The sequence below is a fragment of the Channa argus genome, chromosome 1 (assembly GCF_033026475.1).
Source record: "Channa argus isolate prfri chromosome 1, Channa argus male v1.0, whole genome shotgun sequence".
NCBI lineage: Eukaryota > Metazoa > Chordata > Actinopteri > Anabantiformes > Channidae > Channa > Channa argus.
Genome location: NC_090197.1, coordinates 9,489,925 through 9,517,050, shown reverse-complemented (window position 1 = coordinate 9,517,050; position 27,126 = coordinate 9,489,925). Strand labels below are relative to the sequence as shown.

The window sequence follows — 27,126 nt, the reverse complement described above, 5'->3', positions numbered from 1 at the left end:
GTTCCAGAAAACAGTCTTTTCATTTAAGAATACAATTTTCTACATTTTTGCCAGTGTACATTTAGTCCAATACCATGTAGGCTTATTGCAAACTTTTTATTGCAACTCCAAAGAGTTTTCTTTTCAAAGGTTTGAGACCACAAACATGGCATGTTTGCAAATATTCAATTAAATATGTCACAAGGTAAAAAAAAAAAATGAAATGTTCAGAATAAAATTTCAAAGCAGTTAGTAAAAATTAGTGATTAGGTACAACTCATTGTATAGTAAGCGTTACTTTCAGATCATAAATAGGCCATTTCAAATGTTTCCAGATGTTTTGTAATGTAGTCCAATAGAATTTTTTCATTTTGAGAATCCTTCAGGTAAAAATGAGATCCATCTAGCAGCCTGACCGTGAAATCTCCTGAGGTGATGTCTTTCCAAGCTGTTATAAAATAAAAAATAGCATTAATCACAAAAAGCATGAACAGTCAAATGACCTAGAATAAAACATTCCTTCCTTTACTGTCTTAAGCAGTCACCACTAAATCACTTCGTACAGTGTGATATGTATTTTAAAGCAGTTTTCTTTTTCCTTATTCCACGAGTTTTCCTAAAAGTGCATATTATGTGTCAAAGGCTATTTGTGATGTGCACTGTATTTTCTTGTTTTTAGGAGCACATCAGATATCTGACCTTGTAAGTCATGGGGAATGTCTTCCTTTCCATCAAAACATGTGACGGGGCAGGACAGGAACGGGCTATCTGGCTTGTTACATCTGCAGGAAAGTCAGCAGCTCCCATCACTTCTAACACTCATTCTACATTCATGTTACATTTTTAAATATAAATTACAACTGGAGCTGTCAGCCCACCTGTAGTTCTCCACAATGTGCAGGTCGGCCTTCAGGGCAGGAAGGAAAAGCTTCAGTACTTCAGGGTTTGCCAGGAGCTCAGGAGGCGTTCCTCCAATCGAAATCATCCACTTAAGAAAATCATCATCTGATAACTCGCTTCTCTTTGGGGCTCTGATGCGTGTCTCTGACTAACAGACCAAAAACAACATGGTTTACGGTATCATCTACACTATGTTGTGGTGGTTTATTTTTCTTCGCTTTTTGCTTCATTTTGAACCAAATATTCTTGAACCTGATTTATTTATAGGATTTTGTACATTGTTTTTCATTTTCATCTGGCGATATAATCACCTGAACTGACCACCAAAACAATTTTGTCTGTTTTAAGATAATTCACATGCTGATATGAACATCAAAAGAGCATTTACTGGTTGTGACTGTTCCTCCTGTTTCTACGCGCCTATGAAAGAGCATTTTCTAATTAGCTCTAAAATGCAAACATGCATGCAAATTTATCTAAGGGAGGAACTTTCATTGTCTAACCTCTGATGCTGCTGAGTCATGTTAGCCTCTGATAAAATCTGACATTTTTCCTCACAAAACAAGGCTGTATTTTGTCGCCCATCACTTACATTAAAAGTATATTAAAGAGCATCAGTATGAATCTGCCAAACTTATTTCAGTATTTTTTTTTTTTTTTTAAAAAGCATATATTTTATTCACTTACATAAGGGGCAGAAGCACCAGACAGAAACATGTGAACTGGTTCGATGTTGTGAAGTTTCTTCAGCGCATCTGCTACAGCCAAGCTTGTGAAGGCACCAAAACTAAACCAGGTCACAAATGGTTATTGTGAAACACGTAAGCAATGGCAAAAAAGGAAACACAAAAAGGAAGCAAAGATACAGTGGTGGATTAGAACGTTGCTGTGTTATCATGAGACTCTGTGCATCATTCTGCTGAACCTACTCTACTGCATATAAAGTAACTTGAGGTTGAGTGCAAAACTTTGTATCACCTTATCTTGAAATGGCAAAATGGCAATGGTTATCAGGACTAACCCTCCATCTTATCACCTGACGCAATTTTGTTTTACACCTTGTGTGTACGACGACAAATAGAAGCACTTCACCTCATCACACACATATTTTAATCTTTTTGCCTTTTGATGTGACGGCGTGACAACTCTTTCACTGAATTGTTTTAAATTGCTCATTATATATTAATTCCAGCACTATTTGTACCCTTCCACACCTGATCAATTTATATTCTAGTATACAACATTAAAAACTGTGTGACTTGTATATTGTACATTGTTGCTCCTGTTTTTTCTGTCCATGTCTATCTTCCCGACACACTCTTACTGAATGTAAATGAACTAATCGTTATGAGCATCATTTGTCATCATACCTGTGGCCAAAGAGAGCAAACGGCTTCTCTTTCAGCAGTGGTAACAGAGCACCAGTAACCTCATCCACAATCTGTTGCATGCTCTGAAAGAATGGTTCTTTGGCTCGACCCTCTCGTCCTGGAAGTTTGACAGCGAACACTGAAAGTGATTGAGAAATATATATCATATAAATTACTTCCAGCAACATGGCTACACTTTTGCTTGATGATAATAAAGGCATTATTGGTTTTCAGCAAACAGTGACCTTTCACTTCAGCAAACAGGGCTATTGCACTTTAGATTAGAAAAACGACATAAACATCCTTTTGAAAGGGTGAATACTGAGTAAAGAGGACAGATTTATACAGACTTATACAGAGTCCTCCAGATGTGTTACCTTCTACTGAGCTACTGAGGACGTTTCCCCAACGAGCATAGTGAATAGAGCCTCCACCTGCCCAGGGGAAGCAGATCAGCCTGGCTGCAGCATCTGGCCTGTTCTTGAAACAACTGATCACCTTCTCCATTGTGGTTTAACATAACAGATAAAGATCCGAGACTTGATTAACACCTGTGTATGCACCTACATACAGTTTATCATAACGCAAAGGGGATTTACTCAACTTCTAAGTCACACCTGTTTGCTCCCTGCTGCTCCAATAATGTCTCCTGGTAAAACAGTCCTCAGGCTGAGGAGTAATAGTTCCTGGTTATTTTCTTCTATGTGCGGGGCTGTTGTACTATAACTGTGCGGATTGTAGTGACATCTACAGTACGGAGTGAGTATCTCCATGCAGAAATGCAGTATTTTCTACACCGAGTACTAAAACGACATTTAAAATATTCCTAATATACTTGAACGGACAGAGCATTAGAGAAACCTAAAACAGGACTTTCCATACAAGATTTTTCTGACATAGCGAGACACTTGTTTTAGGAAATTACGTTGTTTCCTACAGTTGGGATTTCCTGACGGGTTTCCCTCGCTGAGGAGGCAGAGACAGGTCTGTCAAGTTAGACAAAGAAAGGCAGCGCTATGTCGGAAGTGACATTGCCATTCTGATAAAAGATTATTCAAATTATTGTTTAAGAATCAAATTTTCATGAAAACGATCCTAGACAAAAGCCGTTTACACTACTTTATTTGAACATACGGTTTCCCCCTCAGTCGAGAACTAGGAACCATTGGAAAGCAGAAACATATGATTCCACTCAAAGTTATGATTATGATTGTTTGATTATTTATAACTAATGTTTTTGCATGGGGAAAATAAGAACTCCATGGCACCAAACAGTGGGGCTTGTAGATTTAACTAGAAGTCAAAACTAAATGTAGCTTCATTGTCACAGCACATTGTGGGAGTTATTTGATATTTTACAAGCTGGTCAGAAGGTGAGTGTTTACATATAGTATAGAATGGTGTTTGTAGTCTATCTTAAATTGCACAGCAACTAATATGTATCGGCTAACTCTCCAATAAATGAAATGCAAAACTTTTTGTTTCCACCTTCACTCTATAAAAGGCTATTTATGCTAGGTTTACTACTAAGGGTGATCGACTTTCCAGAATTGATTATTAGAGTGTATAAAAACATTTGAACCCAACGTAATAATTGGAAGATTTGCATTTCTGGAGGACAGATGCTAAAACATCTGGCTTGCAACACATGGCGCGGAATGATGCTCTAGTTTTGACAGAGCCTTTCCGGAAGTCCACATTTTCTATTCAAAAAAACTTAACGACGTTAGTGGGACAGAGAGGGCGGTGTAACTACTGATTTCAGACCGGTTTCTCGCCGAAACCAAGAAGGACGCTGGGGCAGTGAAGCCCCCCGAATTAGTTTGTTAAAGACGAACACCGTCACGCTAAACCCTCCTAGAAGGAAGAGCGCTGTTAGGGACGAGGTAACTATTCATGTCGGTCTTGGGTTTGAAGTTTTCAGTTAGTTGCTAGTTCGGCTAAAGCTAACTAATGTTGTTAGCTTACCGACCGCAGCTAACGCTGTCAGCTAAATCTATAGAATTATGTCCAAACTATCTGAAGACATTTTCAACTGTGAAAATAATGTTCTTGTTTCAGGTAGATTTTTTTAAAAAAAAAGAAGTCTTCGAGGGACAACCGCAGGTGCTACTTGTTCAACTTGGTGCTGTCAGTTGCGGTGAGGGGACCGGGACTTCCAGCCGAGGGGACCCCGAAGCGGCACCGTTCCGCATCAGCGACAGAATCCGGTGACTCGTTGAGCGGCGTATCGGCCAACGGATCTAAAATTACAGTCACACTTTTAATCTACGTAGGCACAGTTGAGCAGAAGGAGCCGGGTCATCCGGACAGAGACCTCATGAATGGAAATCGGAACAACAGGTGAGTTCCCCTAACTGAGTGCTGCGCTTCTCAGTCTCACTTTCAGTCTGTGTGTCGCTACACACGTTTGACAGCGTGGCTGCATATTTGGGAGCATTAAGTGGGTTAAATTGATCTAACTCGGTGGCATATGTCTTCACGGACAATCATCCGAACTGGTGTAAAAGCAGGACACCGCTAGAACTTTTCGCCTGCGCTGTTGCCGGTCATTCTGATCCATTCCGTGTGTACCGCAAACCTGTCTCACGGGTTTTTCTTTTTTATTGCTTACGTCAGTATTCGTCGGCTGTCAGTGGCAGGTGGTGATCCTGTCAGGTGTGTTTGAAACCCCGAGTGAGGCTGGCTCACGTTCAGGGTGGTGTGTGCATGTGAAGGGCACCAGCTGCTGCCGTAGTTACTCTAACTATTGAATATTGGTCGGCTAACTGCTTTCTGTGTTAATTGCAAATCAATAGAGCATTGAAGAGCAAAAGCAAATTCACTTTGTTGCCAAGGGGCACAACGTGTGTGCCACAGCTTGTGTTTTATGGATATTGTTGTGGCCGGTGGGTGACGGGAAGGGGGGAAAAAAGGCCCGGTTCATTCTGCAACCACCACGCCAAGTTTCCCCCATGTAAGCACGTTTATAACAAAGCCCTATTAAAGACACACTTTACTCACACTAGGTTATACGTTTAATCTAAGTTATGGGCTGAGATCTAATGCCAAACCATGATAATGTTTACACCATCAGATAGTTGTCACTTGAGTAATTCAAAATATTGCTACAACAAACTATTAATTTTCATTATTGTTAAGTTATTTTGACAATTGATTTACATTTTGGGTCATGAAAAGGCAGGTAAACCTATGTCAGCCACTTTTAGGAGGCTGTACATCTTCACAGAGCTGTTCTAAGGTAGTGGTCACTGTTTGAACTGCAAGAGTGGCCTGGATTTACTAAATCTTCATCTTGCAAACATCTTGTCCAGTTCTTGTGTTTTTGTATCATTTGACACCTATTGTGTTAATCTAATTTTGGAAAGGAATTATTTAATGCAAGAATCTACAGTTAAAATCTAAAACCTGTTTTTTCGCTAATTGATTAATAATTTAAAGTCTTTATATTAGCTTAATGCTCTTAAAATGACCAATCACATTTATGCAGAGCTAAAGGTGACATTTTATTTTGCTTGGGAGCTGAAATCCCAAACAAATGCACATTTTAAAAATGTACTTTTAAAAAGTATATTAAAGATATTTTTAATTTATTAATTCAAAAACTACAATAATAACATTTACCTTTTAAATGCACCTATTATTTACCTTTAAACTAACTAAGACAATTATCAATCATCATCAAGTACAGAATATGATTTACACATGTGTAGTCTCCAGCGTTAGTGAAGTGATGTCATGATGCAATAATAATCATTGAATTATTATTTTACTGTTACTGATGCATTCATGTGATGAAGTAGACTGATGAGTGGACACTAATCTCTCCATTGTTGCTCATTTTGTTTTTTGGATTAGTGCTGCAGAAGCTGCCGCCCCCCAAACACACACATAAATACACACAAAATCAAACTCGAGACCGATTTATAAAAGACAGCGTTTTTGTCTCAAGTCCGGCTCGTGTTTTTCCTCCTCCTGTCAGCTTGCCGGTAGTTGCCATGGAGAAACCATAGAAACATGGGAGCCATTGCCATAGGAACAGCACAGAGGAGGAAACAACCTGGCGGCCGCATCTGCAGGAAGTCTTTTCATTAATAATGCCTCCTTACGGCAAGTTTGAGCTTAGACCTGGACGAGAGGAGCTCTGTGCTGCGAACTGAAATGGTTTACTATTTTCCACCCAAACCTAATCTGCTATTTCATGGCCACATTAATCATTACTGCCGAACATATTTTTCACACTTTCTTTTCGATAGTACAACATAGCTCACTTACTGTTTTATTAACAGTTTGTGCCCTATGCATATGTACAGACTTTATGTCATATTGTATATGTGTGTGGATCCTCTGAATCACATTCAGGGAAAATGTGTGGTTGTGTGATGTCACCGAGTACTTTCCAGTTTGACATTTATGAAAATTAGTGTCAAATTGATGTGCTGTGTCATCCGCCTACATCTCCTCCCCCCTCGCAAAGGCCATGTCGATCAAGAAAAGAATCTGTGACCGCTGAACTGGTCTTTATTCAAAATGTCACCCAACTCTAACCTTTTACAAGGTCATTATCAGATTGTCGTGGGACAAACTCTGTCGGCCCCTTTTGTTTCAGTTTTGTCAGTTTAATATGGGGCAATGTTTAACATCCCTGATCATCTTCAGTCCCAGCACGCACCATCTGCTCTTTCCTCTTTAAGAACCACTTCCTTCCTCTGGTTTGTCTTTTTCTTCATAGGTTGTTTGAAAGAGCTTAACACATTTATGGTTATTGGTTTTGGGTTTTAACTGTAATGGGACATTGAGATAGAAAAAAAAACAGATGGTAGTTGGGTTTTAAAAGACTGAATTTTGTGGCCATGTCTGCCAGTAATGTTACAAAAGCACCAAGAAATACACCAGAAAACCTGCTCCGACTAAACATGAAAATTCAATTTTATCATAGTGAAAACTCTTAATGTTATACAACTGAAATGATGAGCCAGTATTTTTTTTTGTCATTTAACCAACATTCCTTAGTTTCATTTTTGTGTGTATATACCCTTGGGGAAAATGCAAAAAGCTACGAATATGTGCTCAACATATTGTCACCTTTTCAAGTTGATTTTGTGAACTTAACACAACCAACTATGATGAAGTCATCACTGAAACTCCCGTGATGACTTCATCATAGTTGGTTGTGTTAAGTGCTTGTGGTTGATCAATCCAATATTTGTGTAGCATTTAAAATTTTTTGTCTGTTTAGTGTTGAGCAGGTATATATACACAGGGTTGTTGCTGGTTTGATTATTACCTGCCCCAGGTGTGGCATCCTAGAATTGACAAATGAAAATGTGAAAATTAATTAAGAAAAAAGTTACTTTTTCTTTAATAACCTTTCCCTGTAATTGAGCATTTTACTTGTTGAACGCATGCTCTTTTTTTGATTAGAAGCTACTTATAGCAACCATTAATGTAGTACTTTCCTTATAATAGATGTATCCATGTTATAGTGGGCATTATCTTTACATTTTGTAATATTTGTAATTTTTTTGTTCCCCTCTATTTGTTTGTGCTTTGTATACTATTATTGAGTGTAAAGATGGATGTGTTAAGTCTATGCGATCAACATCACTGATTTGCTTTCTGTGACCGTCTGATTGGACATTTGAGGGTAACGTCTGTGTATATGGGTAAAATAATGGCATACCTATCCAAAAAAATGATACATACAGTACTGACTGTACAGAGTTTTGTGTTTTTGTAGAGCAATTTTTCTGCAAATAGCAGTATTGATGAGAACACAGAACCAGAATATAAACAACAAAACAATGATTTAATCTATGGGGGGGTTACCATTGCAATAGTTTTATTATAATAAGCAAGCAGGTTTGCAATGTAAACAGTTGTTCATATTTATGTACTTGTGTTTTTGCAGGAGCGGCTGGAGCCCAAGCTTTGTTTTCATTGCCACGGCGACCTGGTTATGGCAGCATTGGGAAGCCTATCAAGCTTTTGGCAAACTGCTTCCAGGTGGAGATCCCCAAGATTGACGTCTACCTTTATGAGGTAGACATCATGCCTGATAAATGTCCTCGCAGAGTCAACAGGTAACAGTAAAGACTGAAACTGGTTTAAGCCGTGAGCTTGTCTCAGTTAATCAGACCTAGCAGGACTGACAGGAATGTTGGACAACGTAAAGCTTTCAGAGAGCAACATCTCACTTTCTTAAAATGTAATGCCCTGAACTGGTCATTGAGTTGTTTAAGATGAGAGTATGCATCATTGGGTAGTAATGCATCTTTACATCATGCTCTTTCAAGGGAAGTGGTGGACTCCATGGTTCAGCATTTCAAGGTGACCATCTTTGGTGGTCGTCTGCCAGTTTACGATGGGAAGAAAAACCTTTACACTGCAAACCCGATTCCCGTCGCTACCAGTGGGGTAAGGCTCATAGCTAAAGAAATTCTTACGTAAAACGTTTGTTACACCAGTATTTTACAAGGGCTTGAAACACATGATTTGCATCATGAATGGAGTAGCTAAAGTATACCGTGTTTTGCTCCTCAGGTTGATCTGGATGTCACGCTGCCAGGGGAAGGTGGGAAGGATCGCCCGTTTAAAGTCACCATTAGATTTGTATCGTTGGTCAGCTGGCACATGCTGCACGATGTCTTGACAGGACAAGGTGTCCCTGAACCAGTGGACCTTGAGAAACCCCTCAGCACCAATCCTGTTCACGCTGTGGATGTTGTCCTTCGACATTTGCCCTCTATGAAGTGAGCTCCCTTATCTAGCCATATGCAGACATTTGTTTCCCAAATGAACTAAAAGTTAGTCAATATAGGTTTTCCATTAAATTAGGCATTAGCTCGCTGTGATTACCATGTGGGTAGAGCTAATATTATGGTTATTAGAGTTTTACTTGTTTGACAGGTGTGGTGATAAACTATTTAATCCGATCAATTAAACATACACGGAAAGTGAAGCTAGAAACTAAAGTTAGCGAAGTCTCACCTTGGAGTCATTACTCTCCCCACCATCTGCTCTGTGTATAAGATGCAGAGAGGAAGGGCTGCAGCATGAACACCACAACTATATTTTTAGGTCCACTAATCTCACTAAGTGCTCTCTTCAAGTGCCAATTAAATGCACCTGGTTGAGATGCATTGCACATATGCTGATTAACCCACATAATTTTGAACATTTGCATTGGTCTACATATGTGAGTGAATAATAGAAGTGTCTGGAGAAATTTGTCATGAATGACAACAGAATGTTTTGCTGTTGTTTGAAAATAGATTATTTTCCTGGTATACACGCATCCTGGAGCTACTGTGTAGTAATTTATAGAACAAGATTTCACCTACAATGTTGTTACATTAGGTGCATGCCATCCCCTAAAATTGACCAGGGGGGTATATTTTTCTATCTTCTATAGCCCAGATTGGATTTGAAGTAAACTTGGATTCAAAGATCTTTTTATGTAATCTACCTTTGGAAGTGTAAATTGGTGAATACATTACCAAATAATTTTCAGTAATCTAAACAATACAAAAGCCTACATGGGGTTTCAGATCTCTCACTTATGCCACACTTCCAGCCAGAGTTACATTTTTGTGTTTCCCTAACCTTTATATCACCAGTGTATCCTCCCTGCTCTCACCAGGTACACCCCTGTTGGGCGATCCTTCTTCTCTTCCCCTAAAGGCTATGACCATCCGCTAGGTGGAGGAAGAGAGGTTTGGTTTGGTTTCCATCAGTCAGTACGGCCAGCCATGTGGAAAATGATGCTCAACATTGATGGTGAGTAAGCATTGTGAAACCCTTGGCATTTTTTTAATATATATCTGCCCCTGTCAGAAAAGAGCACAGCTACTATCTACAACCCACCTACTAGAACCTAAAGATCACATACATAACAAGGTGCGATTGAAGGGGTGTTATGGGCCAGACTGTTACACTGTTACGCTTTCCTACTGAGTGGGCTAGATTATTTCCCATGATTTAAGTCTTTATGCTAATAGTTGCTGAGAGTATCGTCATGTTAAGCAGTTATGAAATCTTCATTCTTCTCATCTAAGTCTCTGAAAGACAGTTGAAAAATACATAATGACAAACATTTTCTTTACCTTTAATGACACAGAGGAATAAATGTGTGTAATGTCATTCTAAAATATGTGATGTGTTTTTTTCTTGAAACGCATCTATGTAAAATGTTTGTTAGCAGTGAGATGAGTTTAGATATCAATAATTCCAAAAGGGAAACTGAGATTTAGGATCTCCCTTCTCTCACTACACTGTTTTACATCTACTAAATGATTGTGATATTACTCAAGGCTAAATGGCCTGATGGGGTTTCTCAGTAACATTTTTGCTTAAAGACTATAAATTCATCCACCTCCCCAATGTTGGTTGCATTTTTTTTTTAAAAACAATTGGTCCTTGTCCTGTATCATTTCAGTGTCTGCCACAGCCTTTTACAAAGCCCAGCCAGTCATCCAGTTTATGTGCGAGATCCTGGACATTCACAACATTGACGAGCAGCCCCGCCCACTCACGGACTCCCACAGAGTCAAGTTCACCAAAGAGATCAAAGGTATGTCAGGAAAAGGCAGCCTCCGCTTGTTTTTACTGCACCGCAGTTACAAACCTCCCCCTCTAATACTTTGTGACCTGCTACATTGAAAGCTGCCGTAGATATTTGTTGCAGACAACCAGATATTGGTTGCTGTGTATTGTGTTAGTCGTTAGATTTTGTGGAACAGTAGGCAAAAGTAATTCAATTAAAGTTTACTGATGCTTATTCGTGTTGGGGCTTCCACCATATTCACAGGTCTTAAAGTGGAAGTGACTCACTGTGGAACCATGCGTAGGAAGTACAGAGTCTGCAATGTTACACGGCGCCCTGCCAGTCTCCAGACGTACGTTTCCAGATCACACCTCTGTTTACTGTTAACAAACACTCAAATCTGTCATTGGCTTATATTAAGAAGTGGGTCTTGTTACATTAAATCCACAGATTTCCATTGCAGCTTGAAAATGGTCAGACAGTTGAGCGCACAGTGGCACAGTACTTCAGAGAGAAGTACAACCTTCAGCTGAAGTACCCCCACATGCCTTGTTTGCAAGTGGGCCAGGAACAGAAACATACCTACCTGCCCCTGGAGGTAAGAATGAATGGTAACCGTATGATTCCACTGCCAAATACTGGACGAATTGTGTTTGGACGTTAAATTATTAAAGAAAAAAAATGCAAAATGGTTTTGCACTAAAAATGACCCTTTTAGACTGTCCTAAATAAGAACTTTCAAAATAGAATTGGTGCCCTAAATTCAAACTTACAGGATGTAGCTCCATTTGCAAAAAATAAATAAATAAAGGCATAAAAAGTATGCATTCAACACAGCAATACAAAAACAGAATTAGTAAAGCTTTATCTTTAACTTCACTAACTAGTGACTGGTTAGAACCATGGCTTCTAACACAAAATGTGTTTAACTCGGTGTCAGTAAAACAAAATTCTAAAAGCATTTATTTGATTTACTGTTTTTTTTTTGTTTGTTTTTTCCATGCAGGTGTGCAACATTGTAGCTGGACAACGCTGTATTAAAAAACTAACTGACAACCAGACATCAACGATGATCAAAGCAACAGCCCGCTCTGCACCGGACAGACAGGAGGAGATCAGCAGGCTGGTGTGTTTCCAGTGTACAATAAACAATACTGTGTGAAGATTGCCTTTTTTTTCCCCTGTTGAATAAAAATATTGTTGATTTCCGTCAGGTGCGGAGTGCAAATTATGAAGCCGACCCATTCGTCCAGGAGTTCCAGTTCCGGGTTCGTGATGAAATGGCTCAGGTTACAGGCCGTGTCCTGCCTGCCCCCATGCTGCAGTATGGCGGCAGGGGTAGCTCTGAACCCTTTATGGTACCTTTCCTTTTAAATTCCGCTTGATATGCATGTGTGTTCTTAACATGTTTGTGTGTCAGAGACAGCAGGGTTTTCTCCTTTTTAAAACTGATTTTAATGTGGTGACTTGGAAGTTCTGTGCTATACGTGATATTTTCATGCCACATTGTGTAAATTTTTTGTCTCAATAACAAATTTTGAAAGTTTTTAGTGGAGAAGATCTGAGATTACAAACTGTACATTGATTTATTTTTCTCGTGTTTAATGTGGGTCCATTGTACTGTATCACAATTCTCACAATTATGATTACTGCATGTCACCTATCACTCACATCTATTCTCCTCTTTTATCTCTGAATATTTTTATTTGATTTGCTTTGCATTTTTATTCTTGGGCACATGTACATTTTTAAAGTTCATCTTGGGTAACTATGCTTTTCACAAAATATGTTGAAATGCAGCCAATGTCAAGCAATGACTCAAACAAGCACAGATGAAATTTAAAAGATAATTCCTGATGCCATGATAAACCCTTCTTCTCCTTTCAGCTGTTCCCTTTCAGGGGTCACTACAGCGAATCATGTGCCTCCATCTAACCCTGTCCTCTGCATCCTCTTCTCTCACACCAACTAACTTCATGTCCTCTCTCACTACATCCATAAATGTCCTCTTTGGTCTCCTCTAGACCTCCTGCCTGACAGCTCCAACCTCAGCATCCTTCTACCGATATATTCACAGTTTCTCCTCTGAACATGTCCAAACCACCTCATTCTGGCCTCTCTGACTTTATCTCCGAAATATCTAACATGAGCTGTCCCTCTGATGTCCTCATTCCTGATCCTGTCCATCCTCGTCACTCCCAACAGAACCTCAACATCTTAAGCTCTGCTACCTCCAGCTCTGCCTCCTGTCTTTTCTTCAGTGTCACTGTCTCTAAGCCGAACAACATCACTAGTCTCACCACCGTCTTGAACATCTTTCCTTTCATTCTCGCTGATACTCCTTTATCACACAACACACCTGACACTTTTCTCCACCCGTTCCAACCTGCCTGCACTCACCTCTTCACCTCTTTTCCCCACTCTCAGTTGCTCTGAACCGTTGACCCTAAGTACTTAAAGTCCTGCACCTCCTTCACCTCTGCTCCCTGTAAGCTCATCGTTCCACCTGGGTCCCTCTCATTCACACACATGTATTCTGTCTTGCTCTGGAAGAAAGTGTTCACTGCAGCCATTTCCATGCTCTTTGCAAAGTCTACCACCATCTGTCCTTCCTGTCCTGAAGACCAAATCTGCCCATCACATTCTCATCACCTCTGTTCCCTTCACCTACATGTCCATTGAAATCTGTCCCAATCACTACTCTCTCACCTCTGGGGATGCTCTGCATCACTTCATCTAACTCACTCCAGAATTTCTCCTTCTCTTCTAACTCACATCACGCCTTCAATTTCCGGCTTCAGACTCATCAGCCTGTCTGATACTCTTTTTACCTAAAGAACATCCCTCACAAACTCCTCTTTCAGGATAACTCCTACTCCATTTCTCTTCCTATCTGACCCATGGTAAAACAACTTGAACCCTGCTCCTAAGCTTCAAGCCTTGCTACCTTTCCACCTGGTCTCTTTAAATCTTTAAATCCTATCCACTGCTTAAATCATTAGAACATTTAAATCCATGCATTATCTGTGTCTATATACTGTCAGTATGTGTCTGTGTGACTGCCAGCCCCAGCAGATCAACCCTGCACTGTCATTGCAGAACCGCACGGTGGCCACACCCAGCCACGGGGTGTGGGACATGAGGGGAAAGCAGTTCCACACTGGCGTGGAGATCAAGATGTGGGCCATTGCCTGCTTTGCTACACAGAGGCAGTGCAGAGAAGATATCCTCAAGTGAGCTCACAAAAATGATGTTGCTTTCTAGTTAATTGGGCAGTACAGTGGTGGAGTAGTTAGGGGCTGCCACCTCAAAGCTTGAAGGTCCCCCACTTTGAAACCACTTGCCGGCTGCAGCCTTTCTATGTGCAAGTTTGCATGTTCTCCATTTGCTTGCGTGGGTTTCCTCTGGGTACTCCAGGTTCCTCCCACATGCATTATCGGTTAATTCTTGACTCTAAATACTTATTGATTAAGATTCAGATATTGCCCCTGAGATAGATTGGCAATCTGTCCAGGGTGTACCCTACCTCTCACCCTGTGAAAATAGGGATGAGTTTCCCCCCCCATGACCCTAAACAGGATCAGTAGTTAAAGATGATGGATGGATGGACATTTAGTTAATCATCATAAGGGTAGTAAGACACCTGGAAAAGCATGAATTAAAGGAGATGTAATGGTTTTTTGCAAATTCAAATAACCAATGAAGAAAATCAGGCATTAGAAGAAACACATTAGTAGACACATTAATGGTTGCAACTTTTATTCTCTGTCTAATCTTAGTTTCCAATTTTAGAGTTTCTGTTAATCTTGAAAGTATTAGCCATTTATAGAAGGTCTTACAGTATATAGCCTTCATAAATGGTAATAAACAATAACTCTGCTGGTGATAAATATTTGAAAGCCCTCACTTTTCCTTTATACATATAAAGAGTGTGGTTATTTTGATAACTGTACTCTACATTATGATGTATGATCTTTCTATCATATACTGCTTTTTATTTTAAAATGTAATTTAATTTAAATTTAATTTGCTTTTTTCTATTCAGGATCTTCACAGACCAGCTGCGGAAAATCTCAAAGGATGCTGGGATGCCAATCCAAGGTCAACCATGCTTCTGTAAATATGCCCAGGGAGCCGACAGTGTGGAGCCAATGTTCAGACACCTGAAGAACACCTATGCTGGACTGCAGCTCATCATTGTAATTCTGCCTGGCAAAACACCTGTTTATGGTACCAAAAAATAAAAATAAAAAACATTCTAAACCAAATACTATTTTTGAAATCACTTACTTCCCTTTATGAAGACGACACAAAGTACATTAAGTAGCCAGGTTTGTGATGCATTTAAGTCTATAACGTAATTAAAGTACAATCCAATCTCTGACCCACAGCTGAGGTGAAGCGGGTGGGAGACACTCTACTTGGCATGGCCACCCAATGTGTCCAGGTAAAGAACGTGATGAAGACATCCCCTCAGACCCTCTCCAACCTCTGCCTCAAGATCAATGTTAAACTGGGAGGAATCAACAACATCCTGGTTCCAAACCAACGGTAAAATCAAAAGACTCCAAATAAAATAATATGTTTTTTAAATCACACAGTATAATTAAAGTGTGTAAATAAAATTTTGTTTACTTTTTGTTTACTCACCTTTTTGAAACTCCCGACTCAGATCATCTTTGAAAAAGAGAATTTTAATCTCTTAAAGTTGCCTCGGTGAAACAAAGTAAATAAATAAACAAATATGATGTCAGACAAATTGTCCCACTGCGTGACTGGCTGCTAGATAATTGTCTTCTCTCCTCATCCAACCAGGCCCTCTGTGTTCCAGCAGCCTGTTATTTTTCTCGGGGCAGATGTTACTCATCCTCCGGCAGGAGATGGGAAGAAGCCATCTATTGCAGCGGTAAGACTGTACTTCAGATTAAAGCACTTTGCTGACAATTTGGGTTCACATGCCCACAGCATTCAGTTTATCATCCTGAAATCCTTGACTTACAAACAGTCATTTGATGCTAGTGCTCAGTGTAAGCCCACTGCTCCTTATCTACAGGTGGTTGGCAGTATGGATGCCCACCCCAGCAGGTACTGTGCCACAGTGCGAGTTCAGAGGCCGAGACAGGAGATCATCCAGGACTTGACCTCGATGATACGAGAGCTTTTGATCCAGTTCTACAAATCCACCCGCTACAAGCCAACCAGGATCATCTTCTACAGGGATGGAGTGTCAGAGGGCCAGTTCAGACAGGTTGCTCCCTTTTTTTTCTTTTTTCTTTTTTTGTTTGACAAGGTTTTGAGGTTTTTGATAAATTAAGTCTCACCTTTTGAAAAAACTCAGGCAGCAAAAACCAGAAAGTGTTTCTTTTGTGTAAAGGCACATGATTGTCACTCTTCATTGCAGGATGTTCTAATTATACTTGCTTAAAACTGTTCGGCTATACAGATGATCAGATCCTGAATTTACAAGATACTTTACAAGATTTACAAAATCATGACTTTACGACACATAAATGCTTTTCTCAATACTAACTGTATGTTTTTCTACAAGGTGCTGTACTATGAGCTGCTGGCTATCAGAGAGGCTTGCATCAGTCTAGAGAAAGAATATCAGCCGGGGATTACCTACATTGTTGTACAGAAACGCCATCACACACGTCTGTTTTGTGCAGATCGCAACGAGCGGGTGAGCAGCGAAAAATATTACGGTCCAATACTGTCTGACCTGTAGTTATGCTGGTTAATGGGATTAAAAAGTATGAACCAATATCTTGTAAAAAGGAAGTTTAAGACCATTATCACCGGTCGGTCCTGTAAACCACTGGTCCCATTTAAATGATGTTTTGTGCATCACTTTGTTTACCTTCAATCTTCCTTAAATTTCCCTGTAGGTTGGACGAAGTGGAAACATTCCTGCTGGCACCACAGTGGACACAGACATCACCCACCCCTACGAGTTTGACTTCTACCTCTGCAGCCATGCTGGAATCCAGGTAAACCTTGAAGAGCAGGCCTATGTTGTTACTGTTCTGCCCATCTTAAGCCCATTTCAGACATGCACTGGTATGTTTGTGTAGAAATCATCCTGAGGGGGGGTATGTGAGATCACAGACATCTGAGTTAGTTGGCCCAGACATTATGTGCATGAAATAAGGGAAAAGCACAAGACTCGATCTTTGATGTGCTGTAAACAAAACACTGTGATTTTCATAGCATACTTTTTCCCCCTGTTCTGCCCCCTACATGCTCTACCCAGGCACCACCACTTGCCCAGAGAACATCCAGACCCGATTCTCTAGATATTCTCTGAAGTTCATATGTGAAAGAGACTTTAAAGTAAAGCTTGTAAAACAAACAATGTTGAGAAACAAAACTACACTTTTATAGACATGTGATTTTAAAAATGGACTTAATTTACTTGATTAAAACATGGCTGTTTATTCTGAATTAGTGATCAGGTGAGCAGGCAACAAAGTATTCTCAGTACCTATAACATGGTTTACTGAGTATTGAGCAGCTCACTACGTTGTTTTTCATCAATTGACAAAACTAATATTGGCATTAACACATTCCATTCCTTTTGTAATAACATTATTTTCCATAGTACTCAAGTAATACAACACATTATGTCATCAGTTTAGTAATGTTATCACTCGGTATTTATGCAGCACCACATTACGTTCATGTGGTTGATTCAGTTAAAGCAGGTCTTCATCTGCTCGCTAACCAGATGCAGCTAATGTTCCTATAGATAAAATAAAAAATTTTGCAAAATTTATGCATTACATAGGGCTCAGTGTGTTGAGTGGCCAGCCATAGGTTCACACCCTCTCTTCCCGACCACATTTTGAAGTGTCCCTGGGCAAGACACTGAACCCCCAACAGCCAATCCCGAGCCTCAGTGCTGGTCGTGGTAGAAGTTGCATTTGCTTTGCAAATGTATATAAAATATAATTTAGTAGAAATTAGTAGAAATTGAAGGAATGTTTGGAGAAAGAATGTCTATTTTTATTAAATTTTTTTAAACAATGGTGCCTCCTCGCTTCACCTAATTTTAGTCACTCATTGTTTGTCCTCTCTGCATGAAGCTGTTTTCTCTGGAATGCAATTATGTGCTCTCCCCTCTCCAGGGTACGAGTCGGCCATCCCACTACCACGTTCTGTGGGATGACAACTTTTTCACTGCTGATGAGTTTCAGCTCCTCACCTACCAGCTGTGCCACACCTACGTCCGATGTACACGCTCAGTCTCCATCCCCGCACCAGCTTACTATGCCCACTTGGTGGCCTTCCGTGCGCGCTATCACCTGGTCGACAAAGAGCACGATAGGTAGGGGAAAGTCTCGTAGCTTTATCAACTAGTTTGTGTTGCCTATAAATGTGCTCGTCAACCTGGATATGTCTAGAAGGTGTTGTAAGGATGCTGAATGTTCACAAGAAAGACAGCCCGCCCCCCTCCCCCCCCAAAACACAAGTTTGTTAATTCAAGCCCAAGTCTCTTACTGTTATAATTTGTTTCTTTGTTCTTTTCCTGCTCACAGCGCTGAGGGCAGCCACGTCTCAGGGCAGAGTAATGGCAGGGACCCTCTAGCTTGGGCCAAGGCTGTTCAGATCCACCACGACACGATGAGGACCATGTATTTTGCCTGAACCCCCCCTCCGCTTTTCAGAGCCAGTCTTGGTGTCCCGACTTGCAGAGCGACACTGCAGTGGTGCAGCTTTGGTCTCTGGAGCTCCACAGCGGCTGATTTAAGGGCACAACGAGCTGAAGAGGAGTCACAGCTACTTTATGCAATTTGGAACAGCCAGTCATTTGTGCCCATGGCTCATATTGTCCTGCACATCTGCTGAGCACCCAGGAATATTAAACAGATTTAGTTTGTTTTGATACAGAACCAGTGACGATCTGACCTGCTCAGCAGCCTCACATTGAGCCCTAACATCACTGGTTTACATATTATAGATGGTTTAACATGTTTGTTTGTGTGTTTTCAGCTTTCTAGATATTGCATGTTGTTTGTCCATTAAGCAAATTAAGATGACCGTGGCAATATGGCAGTTGAGTAAGCTTGTAAAACAAAAGCCTTGCCCGTTTATTTATCGAATGGTGGGGTCGCTTCACAGTTACACTTGTTTCTCCCTTTAAGCCAGTGGTTCCTCACAGTCACTGAGCCACAAATAAGAATTGTGACACTGTACTTAACCAACAAAGACGCTGAATGAAATCTTTTTTATATTATTTTTTACACAACAGCATACAGTTGTTCTTTGAGATATTGTGTGTTGTTTGTTGCCTTACGGTGAGGCAAGGTGCATACAGATGACTGTTAATCGAGGCCAAGGCCACGGAATGGACAATTTTAAACTTCTCTCATTTTAGTTCAGCTTGGTACAGTGTCTTCTTTTCTACTGCGTTTTACTCCTGTTGCTATTTATAAGTAATTTTTTTTGTTTGTTTGTCTTTGACTTGGAACAGAGTGGATATCATATCATATCATGTGATGAACACAAATCTTGATAAATATATATTTTCCCCCATTTATTATTTTTTTTATTTAAGAAACTGAACAATTCATTTGTTGAGAACTCCTTCGGTGCAATAAGGTGTTAATGCAGAGAGCAGGTTCAGAAAGAAGTGCTTTCTATGAGTATTTGTGTGCTTTGACATTCTCATGAACGAGTAGGATCAGTCATGAGGTCGGATGGTCTTTGTGGAGAGAATAACCTAAGTGCCTGATTTGGTGAAAGAGTGAGCTTTCTGTGAGATGGAAGGGTTTGATTTGCATGTTGATTTCAGTGCCTCTGTCAACACGTGTTCAGTTCTCAGTAAAATGCTGCACTGCCCGACCCGCACAGCACAAAGAGCTGTGGTTGATCTGAGCACAGGCCAAGTGTGGTTATTTTCTAACGCTTTGTTTTCTCATCATAAGTAAAAAAAGATACGGTTGTACCTACCTAACAAGCTTTGCTTGCTTATGAATATTGAAGATGTGCTTTTGTAGGAGAGTACCAGCATCAGTAGATGTGACAAATTAAAATATGTAGTTGATGATCACAGATAAAACAAAAGTATTGATGAAATACAAATATCAAAATAATGATCGTAGCTAATTTTGTCCCCTATTGTGTTATGTTTAGTAACTTTTAATGAAAACAAAATATAAAAGAAATCACACACAGAAGAGTATCCAGGTGTTAACACCCAGCCTCTGTTGTGTGTCCTCACACGGTGCAGTGGTAGGACTCATAGTTTGTACTCTCACAGTCACAGCATTCCTGTTATTCAAATTTCAGAATATTTACCACAGAGCAGCAATGATTTAAAAGTGACTGTGTTGACAGTCGTTGAGTTGTTTGAAATCATGAAAAGCTAAGTTTTAATAAAATGTAGGTGTTGTCCAATTCGTTTTGGTCAGTTAAATGTCTTTGACTTTGGGCTGTTGGTCAGTCAAAACAAGACATCTGAAGAAAGACATGTCTTTAGGCTCAAGTTGTAAATCACTTTTTTGACATTTTTACACATACAGATAATCATTAGTTGCAGCCCTACCTGGTTGTGTTTAGACGGTTTCTGGGCTTGGTTGTTACTGTGTCAGTACTGGACTAGCCACATGTTGTCAGAGCTGCTATAAGAAGACATTTTAATATTTCATCAGATGCATGTAGTTAAAACAAATTATAAAGGTTGGGATGATGTGGTAGGTAACTGCACTAAAAGAAATGCATGTGGTTATAGTTGAGATACTGAGAAGTAAGTTGTGCTTGTTTATATTATTTGTTGTTTAAAGTTTGGTTTTCAAATGGGAAATAGGAAAACATTTTCCAATTATGAAAATGTCCTTTTCTGTCACATAAAAAAATTAGACATTACCAGCATCTGATTTTTACTTGAATTGTTGTGATCGTCATGGGCATGATTGTTCGTTTGCTAGTGTTCTACTTGTTTTGGATTTATAGACCCTTATTGTGGAAAACCCTTTTCCTTTTCTAATATCTCGTATGTAAATCGATCTCTAAAGCCTGTTGGCAGGGCTACAGATGCCTTTTTTTTCCCACAAATTAAAAAAAATAGTAATTTTTTAAGTGTATATGGAGATATATTTATAGTTAAAGATACTAATGTAATGCGCACACACCCCTTATTTTTTGTAACAAAGTACTATTTGACGCTGAAGTGTGACAGCTGTATTGAAATATGGCATTTAATAATCATATTGGTCTGTGATCTTTTTTGCATTTTTACTAATGCAAAACTTATGTCTGCAAAACTGGTTTGTTTGCTGCATTGAACTGCTTTGTAGAGACTGTTGGAGGTTGTTTAGCCATGTATATGAACCATCAGCGCATAGTCTCGATTATAGACTAAGATTCTGAGCGTACAACACTTGTCAGTGCATGTGCTACAAACTGCATCAAAGTGTTTTTTTTTTTTTTTTTTTAATCTTTGGCAAAACGGGGAAAAAAGGAGGAGGGTTAAAAGTTAATCCTCGGACTGATTTGTCCGCTAACAGATTGTGCCTTTCCTGATGGTGCTGGGGGAAGAAAATGAGCAACTCAAAGAAATCTCAACATTCAGAAGGGGCACTGTGCCCTGAGTCTACATTGATATAGTATATATTGATGCATGGCAATATTGTAAAGCGTGACTGTATATGTATTTATTTGTGTATGTATGTCATATGCCAAGAACACAAAATATGCAGAACTGATCAGTCTGTGGAGCTGACAGGACCTGTGGGGATCAGATTAGTGGACGTCGGACACTCTCGAACACAACCCAGAAACAAGTTTTTATACAGAAAATAAGGGAACACTCCCGACTCCAAAGGTACTATAGAGCAGTAGTGTAGACGTTATGTAGCACAATATATTTATCTTTATTTCTATAAGGACATGATCCTTTATTCTACTGCCTGCAAATGTTTATTTTATTTTTTTCCTCCAATGGCAATAATGAAACGGTTTTAAAGTTTCTGTGCAATCACTTTGTCCAGCTTCCCCTCTGTGTGTTCACATGTTGCCGTCAAACCCCTTAACGGTTCAACTTGTCTAATGTGAAATTTAGTTGTTTACAGATTTGGAATTATTTCTTAGTTGAGTTGTGCCCGACTCCCGTTTAGTGATTCCCCACAAAAATACACGTTTAAGGCACCTCTAAGGTCGGCTGCTTATCATACTCAAAAAAAATAAATTAGAAATGTCTTTTGTTTTCATAGGATATTATTGTGCTTTTGTTTGTTTTTTGCCTGATTATAAAGTTGCAGCACTTTTAGAAGTGTAGCTGTATGTCAAGGCCTTTTTTTGTCTTAACACTCATCTGATCCTGGTCTAAAGTTGAGACTTTCTATTTGTTTGTTGTATTTAATTTTTTTTAAATAAATACTCTATGTATAAAATGTGAGTTTGTTTTTGATGTTTTAACAATTCTCACAGAAAGTACAAATTTTTTTCAGCATTGGACATGTGATTCACATCTTGTGATAAACTCTGTACTTACTCTGACATCGTCTCTTGATCTTCTCCCCAAACTTGAACGGTGCTGTTGATGTGGTCGAGTGTAGTCAGGACAGAATTCTTGTGTCATTCACCACAGATGTTTTGGTTGGTTTTCGGAACTGTTAGTTGTTCATTTTTGCTCTCTCTGATCGGCGTCTTTTGGTTTTTGAGCCTAAAGATGGCTTGTTCGGTACTTTAGACTGTATTAACATCTAAAAACAACAGATTCCAGATGCAAACTTGTAAATGAACCGAGGGAAAAACGCACACCTGAGGGAATAACAAACAGCTGAGCAGGTGATTGTCTATTTACTTTTGAGCCCTTAAAATAGTTTCCTATGAATTTAAAAATAAAAGAAAGGGAAAAACTAACTCCTAAACAATTCATCTAGTATTTTTAACCAAACTGACTCTCCTCAAATTAGAAAATGAATTAGAAAAAGCTTAAGATGTCCTTAATTTCCCCCCTTTTTTGTTTGTATGTTTTAAATACAGTGACCCTGAGAGGCAAACGAAGCCTAATTAAGAAAACAACTTCATTGATTTGACAGCACAGGTGCAGCATTCGGAATAAACTTGGCCCTGCAGCCAACTTTACTTTAACTTTTTGCACATTGTGCGTGTGCAGACTAAACTAATAAAAGGAACAACGTGTACTTCTGAGCCAACCCGAACAGTATACTGTACAATATGATGTTATAAAGGGGTGTTATCTGTGTGTACATACACTCCAACTGCATGGGAGTGCTGCCTTCATTATTACTGAGAGGAAATGGGCAGTGGATGCTTATCAGTCACTTACTGTTTGAAGTCCCCTCAGGCCACAAAAGACACTTTATAACAGCGGTTCATTACAGCATCGTACAGTCTTTGTGTTTACACTTTCGGTCTGTCTCGGGTTGTAATTCCAAATTAACTCACCGGTCCACAGTCTTCCACTTCCTGCTAATGTGGTCTTACATCCCCTGGTTTTTAATTGCTTTAACCCACGCTCAGATAAAACGCTTATCTTTGATTAAACAGTGTTTGTTCACGGAAACCTATTTAAAAACCTACTGTGAAGGGACATTTGCACTGACCTTTTACACACTTAACATTGGGCTCACAACATTTACAAAGGATCTATTAAGAGATCAGAATCATTGTCGATAGGAACAACTCTTAATTGAAGATGTTATTTGATTTTTTTTTATGAAACACAAAGTCTAAATTAGCAGACACAAACACTGAACGTCCCAGTAAAAGATTGGAGCACCCGTAGCAGGTACGTGCTCATCTGGTGCCACAGATCAGCCTTTCATTGCTTTGAGTGGAATAACAATTTCCAAGCTTTCATTTTTTCCAGTTTTTGCCTGAAAGAAAGAAACGCGCTTCCTCAAAAATGGGTTACTTAATCAGAAGTTTCAGGGTGGGCTTGCTTCTTTGTATTTTTCAGAGGGCCTCTGGTTGGGGCCCCGGGGAGCTCCCCCACAGTTCAGGATGTGCACTTTTGCCATGATGTTCCTGAAGCAGTGTTTCAACATGGTCCTGACTGCCGCTGAGGAGAAGTAGAAGATGAACGGATCTATGCAGGCGTTGAGGGTGCTGCAGAGCAGTGCCTCGATCCTCCAGCTCTCACTGCCATCGTGGATGTACCCTACCACGTGGGAGGCGTTGTACGGTCCAAAACAGACAGTGAAGACTGCCAGGGTGCCGAGCGCGAGCCCAATGGCACGCAGCCTCCTGCGCCTGCTGATGTTCGGGAGGCGTGACAGAATAAGTATGAAGTTGATGTAGCAGAAGCAGGAGGTGAGAAAGGGGATGCAAAAGAGGACAACAAAGAGCTCCAAGCGGACCGGCAGCAGGATGTGGAGCTCCTCAGAACTGAAATTCAGGTAGCAGGTGGAAGGCGCGACATTGGAACTTTCTTTGCCCCACTGGAAGTAGGGCATGATGTAGACGAAGCTGAGGTTGGCAGAGGTCAGCAGCCAAAACATGATACTGGCCAACACAGCGTAGCGAGGCCTGCGACACAGGGCGTACCTGAGGGGGTAGGCCACCCCCAGGTAGCGCTCAACGCTCACTGCTGTGAGGAGCAGGGTGCTGTTGTAGATGGTGACATAGAAGATGAAACTACTGAAGGGACACAGATTGTAGAGCATCGTCCAGGTCATGTTGTCTTGAGCCTCCTTCATTTTGAAGGGCAGGGCAGCCAGAAAGATGAGGTCAGAGATGGTGAGGTTCAAGAGAAGGACGTCTATGGGGGCTGCCCTGTGGCGCACCTTGCGACAGAAGGTGCAGAAGGCCAGGATGTTAGTGGGGACCCCCGTCAGGAAGGTGAAGATGTAGACAGACAGCAAGAGGCGACTGCACACCATGGTGGCAACTCACACCAGGGACGGACTCTCAAACTGGGCACTAAAACAAAGGAAATGAACGTTTCATTGAAGCAAAGAATTAAAGTCTGTTTTTGTTGAATTGTTCATTAGTGACACTTAAGATGAACGTTTCTATTGAATTTCTGATTTTGTGGAAAATTTCAGATGTTTTTGCTCATTTTCAGTCACGCAACAGGTTTGGCTCCGGAGCTGGAAATGTCAGTGGGTCCACCTCTTTTCCAGATTGAAATAACTCAGCAACTATTTGAAAAATTATTTAGAATTATAACCATTATTTAAAGACAGTTGCAGTCCCCAGAGGATGAACCCTTGTGACCTTGGTCATCGCCTGACTTTCCTCTAGTGGCACCACCGTGTTGACATGTTTGATTTTGAGTGTAATGTCTCAACAACTACTGGATGAGCTCACACTAAGTTATACATTTTATTACATTTATTCGATTATATTTAAGATGGTTTTCAGGTTGGATTTGAAGCTTTAGCTGAATCCTTGGCCCCTCAACATTGTGACCTTTGTGGACTATTACTTACTGTAGGTGGTGACTATAATGGATGTTTGGGAAGCAGTTTCCTCAGTTCTCGAAATCACCACGTAAAACTACTAAAAGTTTTCTTCCATCCCTGACTTTCTGGTGTTTTTCTCTCACAACTTAAACAGCAGATCTGCTAAACATGTTTGCTAAAAATTCTTATTCTGAGCACGTTAGCATGTGATGCACCTTTGTTAAATAATACCCATTAGGACACAGCATTCGCACAGCAAAACTAATCTGAAGCTCCGAAAACAAAACTTACTTGAGCCGATATTCTAATTTACCTGTACAGGTAAGGAGCCCTTACTCGAATCATTTTTTCCTTTGGAAATTAAAATAATAAAGACACTTGTTTCTGAAATGCTAAAGGACTTAAGTGCAGATTATAAATGAGCTTCTTCCGAGAGGTCTTTTGAATAATACTTCTGAACAATATCACTTTATCACAAGTAAATAAATGCAAATTGACAAAGCTGACAGATCAACATACAAAGCCTTCAGCTGCCTATGTCAACAAAACATCAATCTGGTATTATTATCTGTTGTTCTTGTCTGGAAATCCCAAACAACACAGTTTCCGTCCACTCTGCCTCTGGAAACACACGGGTCCCTTCAGCAGACGTACAAGAACAGGTCCCAAAAAGACCAAATACTTTTGGACAAAATATGGACACTAAGCAAAACTCTTTCAGACAGAATTAAAATTAATTTTAAAAAATAGTTTGTCACTTGTAGAGGCCATGGTACAAGTAGAGGATAAAGCCAGGTGGCCTAGTTATAGAGAGACAAAGTCCAGGTTGAGAGGAAGTTATCATAAACATATAAACACTTTTTAGGACATCAACATCAAATTCACTGGTTATTATTATTATTATTGTTGTTGTTGTTGTTGTTGTTGTTGTTGTTGTTATTATTATCCTTCTCCATCTATTTCAAGAGATGCACCAGTTTTGGTATCAGAGGAACAAGTAACCATTTAAGTTTGAATTAATTGTTAAAATAACAGGACAATGTAACAGTGTAACACACTGAGAAAGATAAATGAAATATATATAAAAATATAAATGAAGGAATATTAAACCAGTGGTTTTCCTCATAATAAATGTATTTAAACACACAAATAGGCTGTAACAATGACAATGACAGTATTTTTCATGGAATTTGTTGACAATAATAAAAATACAGTGAATCACCAGTCACACACTTTAAAGTAATTATGGCTAAACTAAACATGTCAAAAATATACAAAACGTCATCAAAAGTGATGCTTTGAAACTACCAAACAAACTAAAACAACAGGTAAAATATGGATATTCAGTCGCTCCATCCAAGCTGCTGAACCGAAGTAAAAATTATAATTTGGAGAGTAACAAATCTAAAGTGTGATTACCTCACCTGTGTCAAATTTGAAAGACGAGTGTCTCCATCTCTGCGTGACTGTCCTGTCTGGTGCTGCAGCATGCTTTGCCTCCTGGAAGCAGACTGTTTGATCACGTCACAAGACTGCACCTAATAAGCTGGTTCTGCAGAGCATGTGCCACAGTATCTCACCTCCAATATCAGAAATTTAATAAGCTCTTGGACGTTATCCAAACATCATCTCCTGGCAACCCTCTTTGTCTGTGTGCAGTGGCCGCTAGAGGGCAGAGCATAAAAGCCTCACACCTTCACTCCATCCAGGTTCCCATTGAGAAAACTGGGACTTTTATTTTGTAACACAACAATGCTCAAGAAAATGACGACACAAAGGAGGACGAACAAGAAACCGGCACCTTCCCTTATTTTATCATCCATGTTTTTATTGCCAGTCCCATGTCATCTTTAATTTTGTGTGTTAAGGTAAAATTTCTTATGGATACATTTTCGATTTGGGTTTTTGGAAGCCCCGGGTTTTACAAGCTGATCTCAGCCTAAGGTAGAAGATGTAA

At 39.9% G+C, this 27,126-nt stretch overlaps 3 protein-coding genes across 5 annotated transcripts; 1 reads left to right on the top strand and 2 right to left on the bottom strand.

Annotated features, from left to right (window-relative positions):
* Positions 1 to 81: 81 nt before the first annotated feature.
* On the bottom strand, positions 82 to 3,199 carry olah (oleoyl-ACP hydrolase). The gene is made up of 6 exons (XM_067495144.1): positions 2,627 to 3,199; positions 2,250 to 2,388; positions 1,567 to 1,666; positions 858 to 1,027; positions 679 to 761; positions 82 to 427 (listed from the first exon to the last, which is right to left on the bottom strand). Exons 1-6 carry the CDS (start codon positions 2,754 to 2,756, stop codon positions 285 to 287), a joined length of 765 nt encoding a protein of 254 aa, XP_067351245.1. The 5' UTR covers positions 2,757 to 3,199; the 3' UTR covers positions 82 to 284.
* A 763-nt stretch (positions 3,200 to 3,962) lies between these two features.
* ago3b (argonaute RISC catalytic component 3b) lies at positions 3,963 to 22,187 on the top strand. Of its 3 annotated transcripts, none has more exons than XM_067495095.1 (20): positions 3,963 to 4,135; positions 4,315 to 4,592; positions 8,161 to 8,332; positions 8,546 to 8,666; positions 8,793 to 9,001; positions 9,892 to 10,028; positions 10,687 to 10,821; positions 11,059 to 11,146; positions 11,245 to 11,392; positions 11,801 to 11,920; positions 12,009 to 12,152; positions 13,894 to 14,027; positions 14,840 to 15,024; positions 15,186 to 15,345; positions 15,610 to 15,700; positions 15,848 to 16,042; positions 16,343 to 16,477; positions 16,683 to 16,784; positions 17,922 to 18,121; positions 18,333 to 22,187. In XM_067495095.1, exons 2-20 carry the CDS (start codon positions 4,574 to 4,576, stop codon positions 18,439 to 18,441), a joined length of 2,604 nt encoding a protein of 867 aa, XP_067351196.1. In that variant the 5' UTR covers positions 3,963 to 4,135; positions 4,315 to 4,573; the 3' UTR covers positions 18,442 to 22,187. The 3 variants fall into 3 exon arrangements, with proteins under 3 accessions (XP_067351196.1, XP_067351188.1, XP_067351204.1); XM_067495087.1 differs by having other exon boundaries at positions 4,311 to 4,592; XM_067495103.1 differs by lacking the exons at positions 3,963 to 4,135; positions 4,315 to 4,592 and having other exon boundaries at positions 8,164 to 8,291.
* Positions 22,181 to 26,791, bottom strand: LOC137111839 (free fatty acid receptor 3-like). Its single transcript, XM_067495130.1, has 2 exons — positions 26,594 to 26,791; positions 22,181 to 24,684 (listed from the first exon to the last, which is right to left on the bottom strand). The coding sequence occupies exon 2, from the start codon at positions 24,642 to 24,644 to the stop codon at positions 23,691 to 23,693; it is 954 nt and encodes a 317-aa protein (XP_067351231.1). The 5' UTR covers positions 24,645 to 24,684; positions 26,594 to 26,791; the 3' UTR covers positions 22,181 to 23,690.
* Positions 26,792 to 27,126: the final 335 nt, after the last annotated feature.

Bases quoted from the DNA above. Each gene is read 5' to 3' on its own strand.
- olah (XM_067495144.1), bottom strand. From the start codon at position 2,756: ATGGAGAAGGTGATCAGTTGTTTCAAGAACAGGCCAGATGCTGCAGCC. The intron at 2,389-2,626 runs GTAACACATCTG...AATCACTTTCAG, and splicing joins CCTCAGTAGCTCAGTAGAAG to TGTTCGCTGTCAAACTTCCA. The intron at 1,028-1,566 runs GTAAGTGAATAA...TTGGTCTGTTAG, and splicing joins CTGGTGCTTCTGCCCCTTAT to TCAGAGACACGCATCAGAGC.
- ago3b (XM_067495095.1), top strand. The intron at 8,333-8,545 runs GTAACAGTAAAG...TGCTCTTTCAAG, and splicing joins TGTCCTCGCAGAGTCAACAG to GGAAGTGGTGGACTCCATGG. The intron at 9,002-9,891 runs GTGAGCTCCCTT...TGCTCTCACCAG, and splicing joins CGACATTTGCCCTCTATGAA to GTACACCCCTGTTGGGCGAT.
- LOC137111839 (XM_067495130.1), bottom strand. From the start codon at position 24,644: ATGGTGTGCAGTCGCCTCTTGCTGTCTGTCTACATCTTCACCTTCCTG.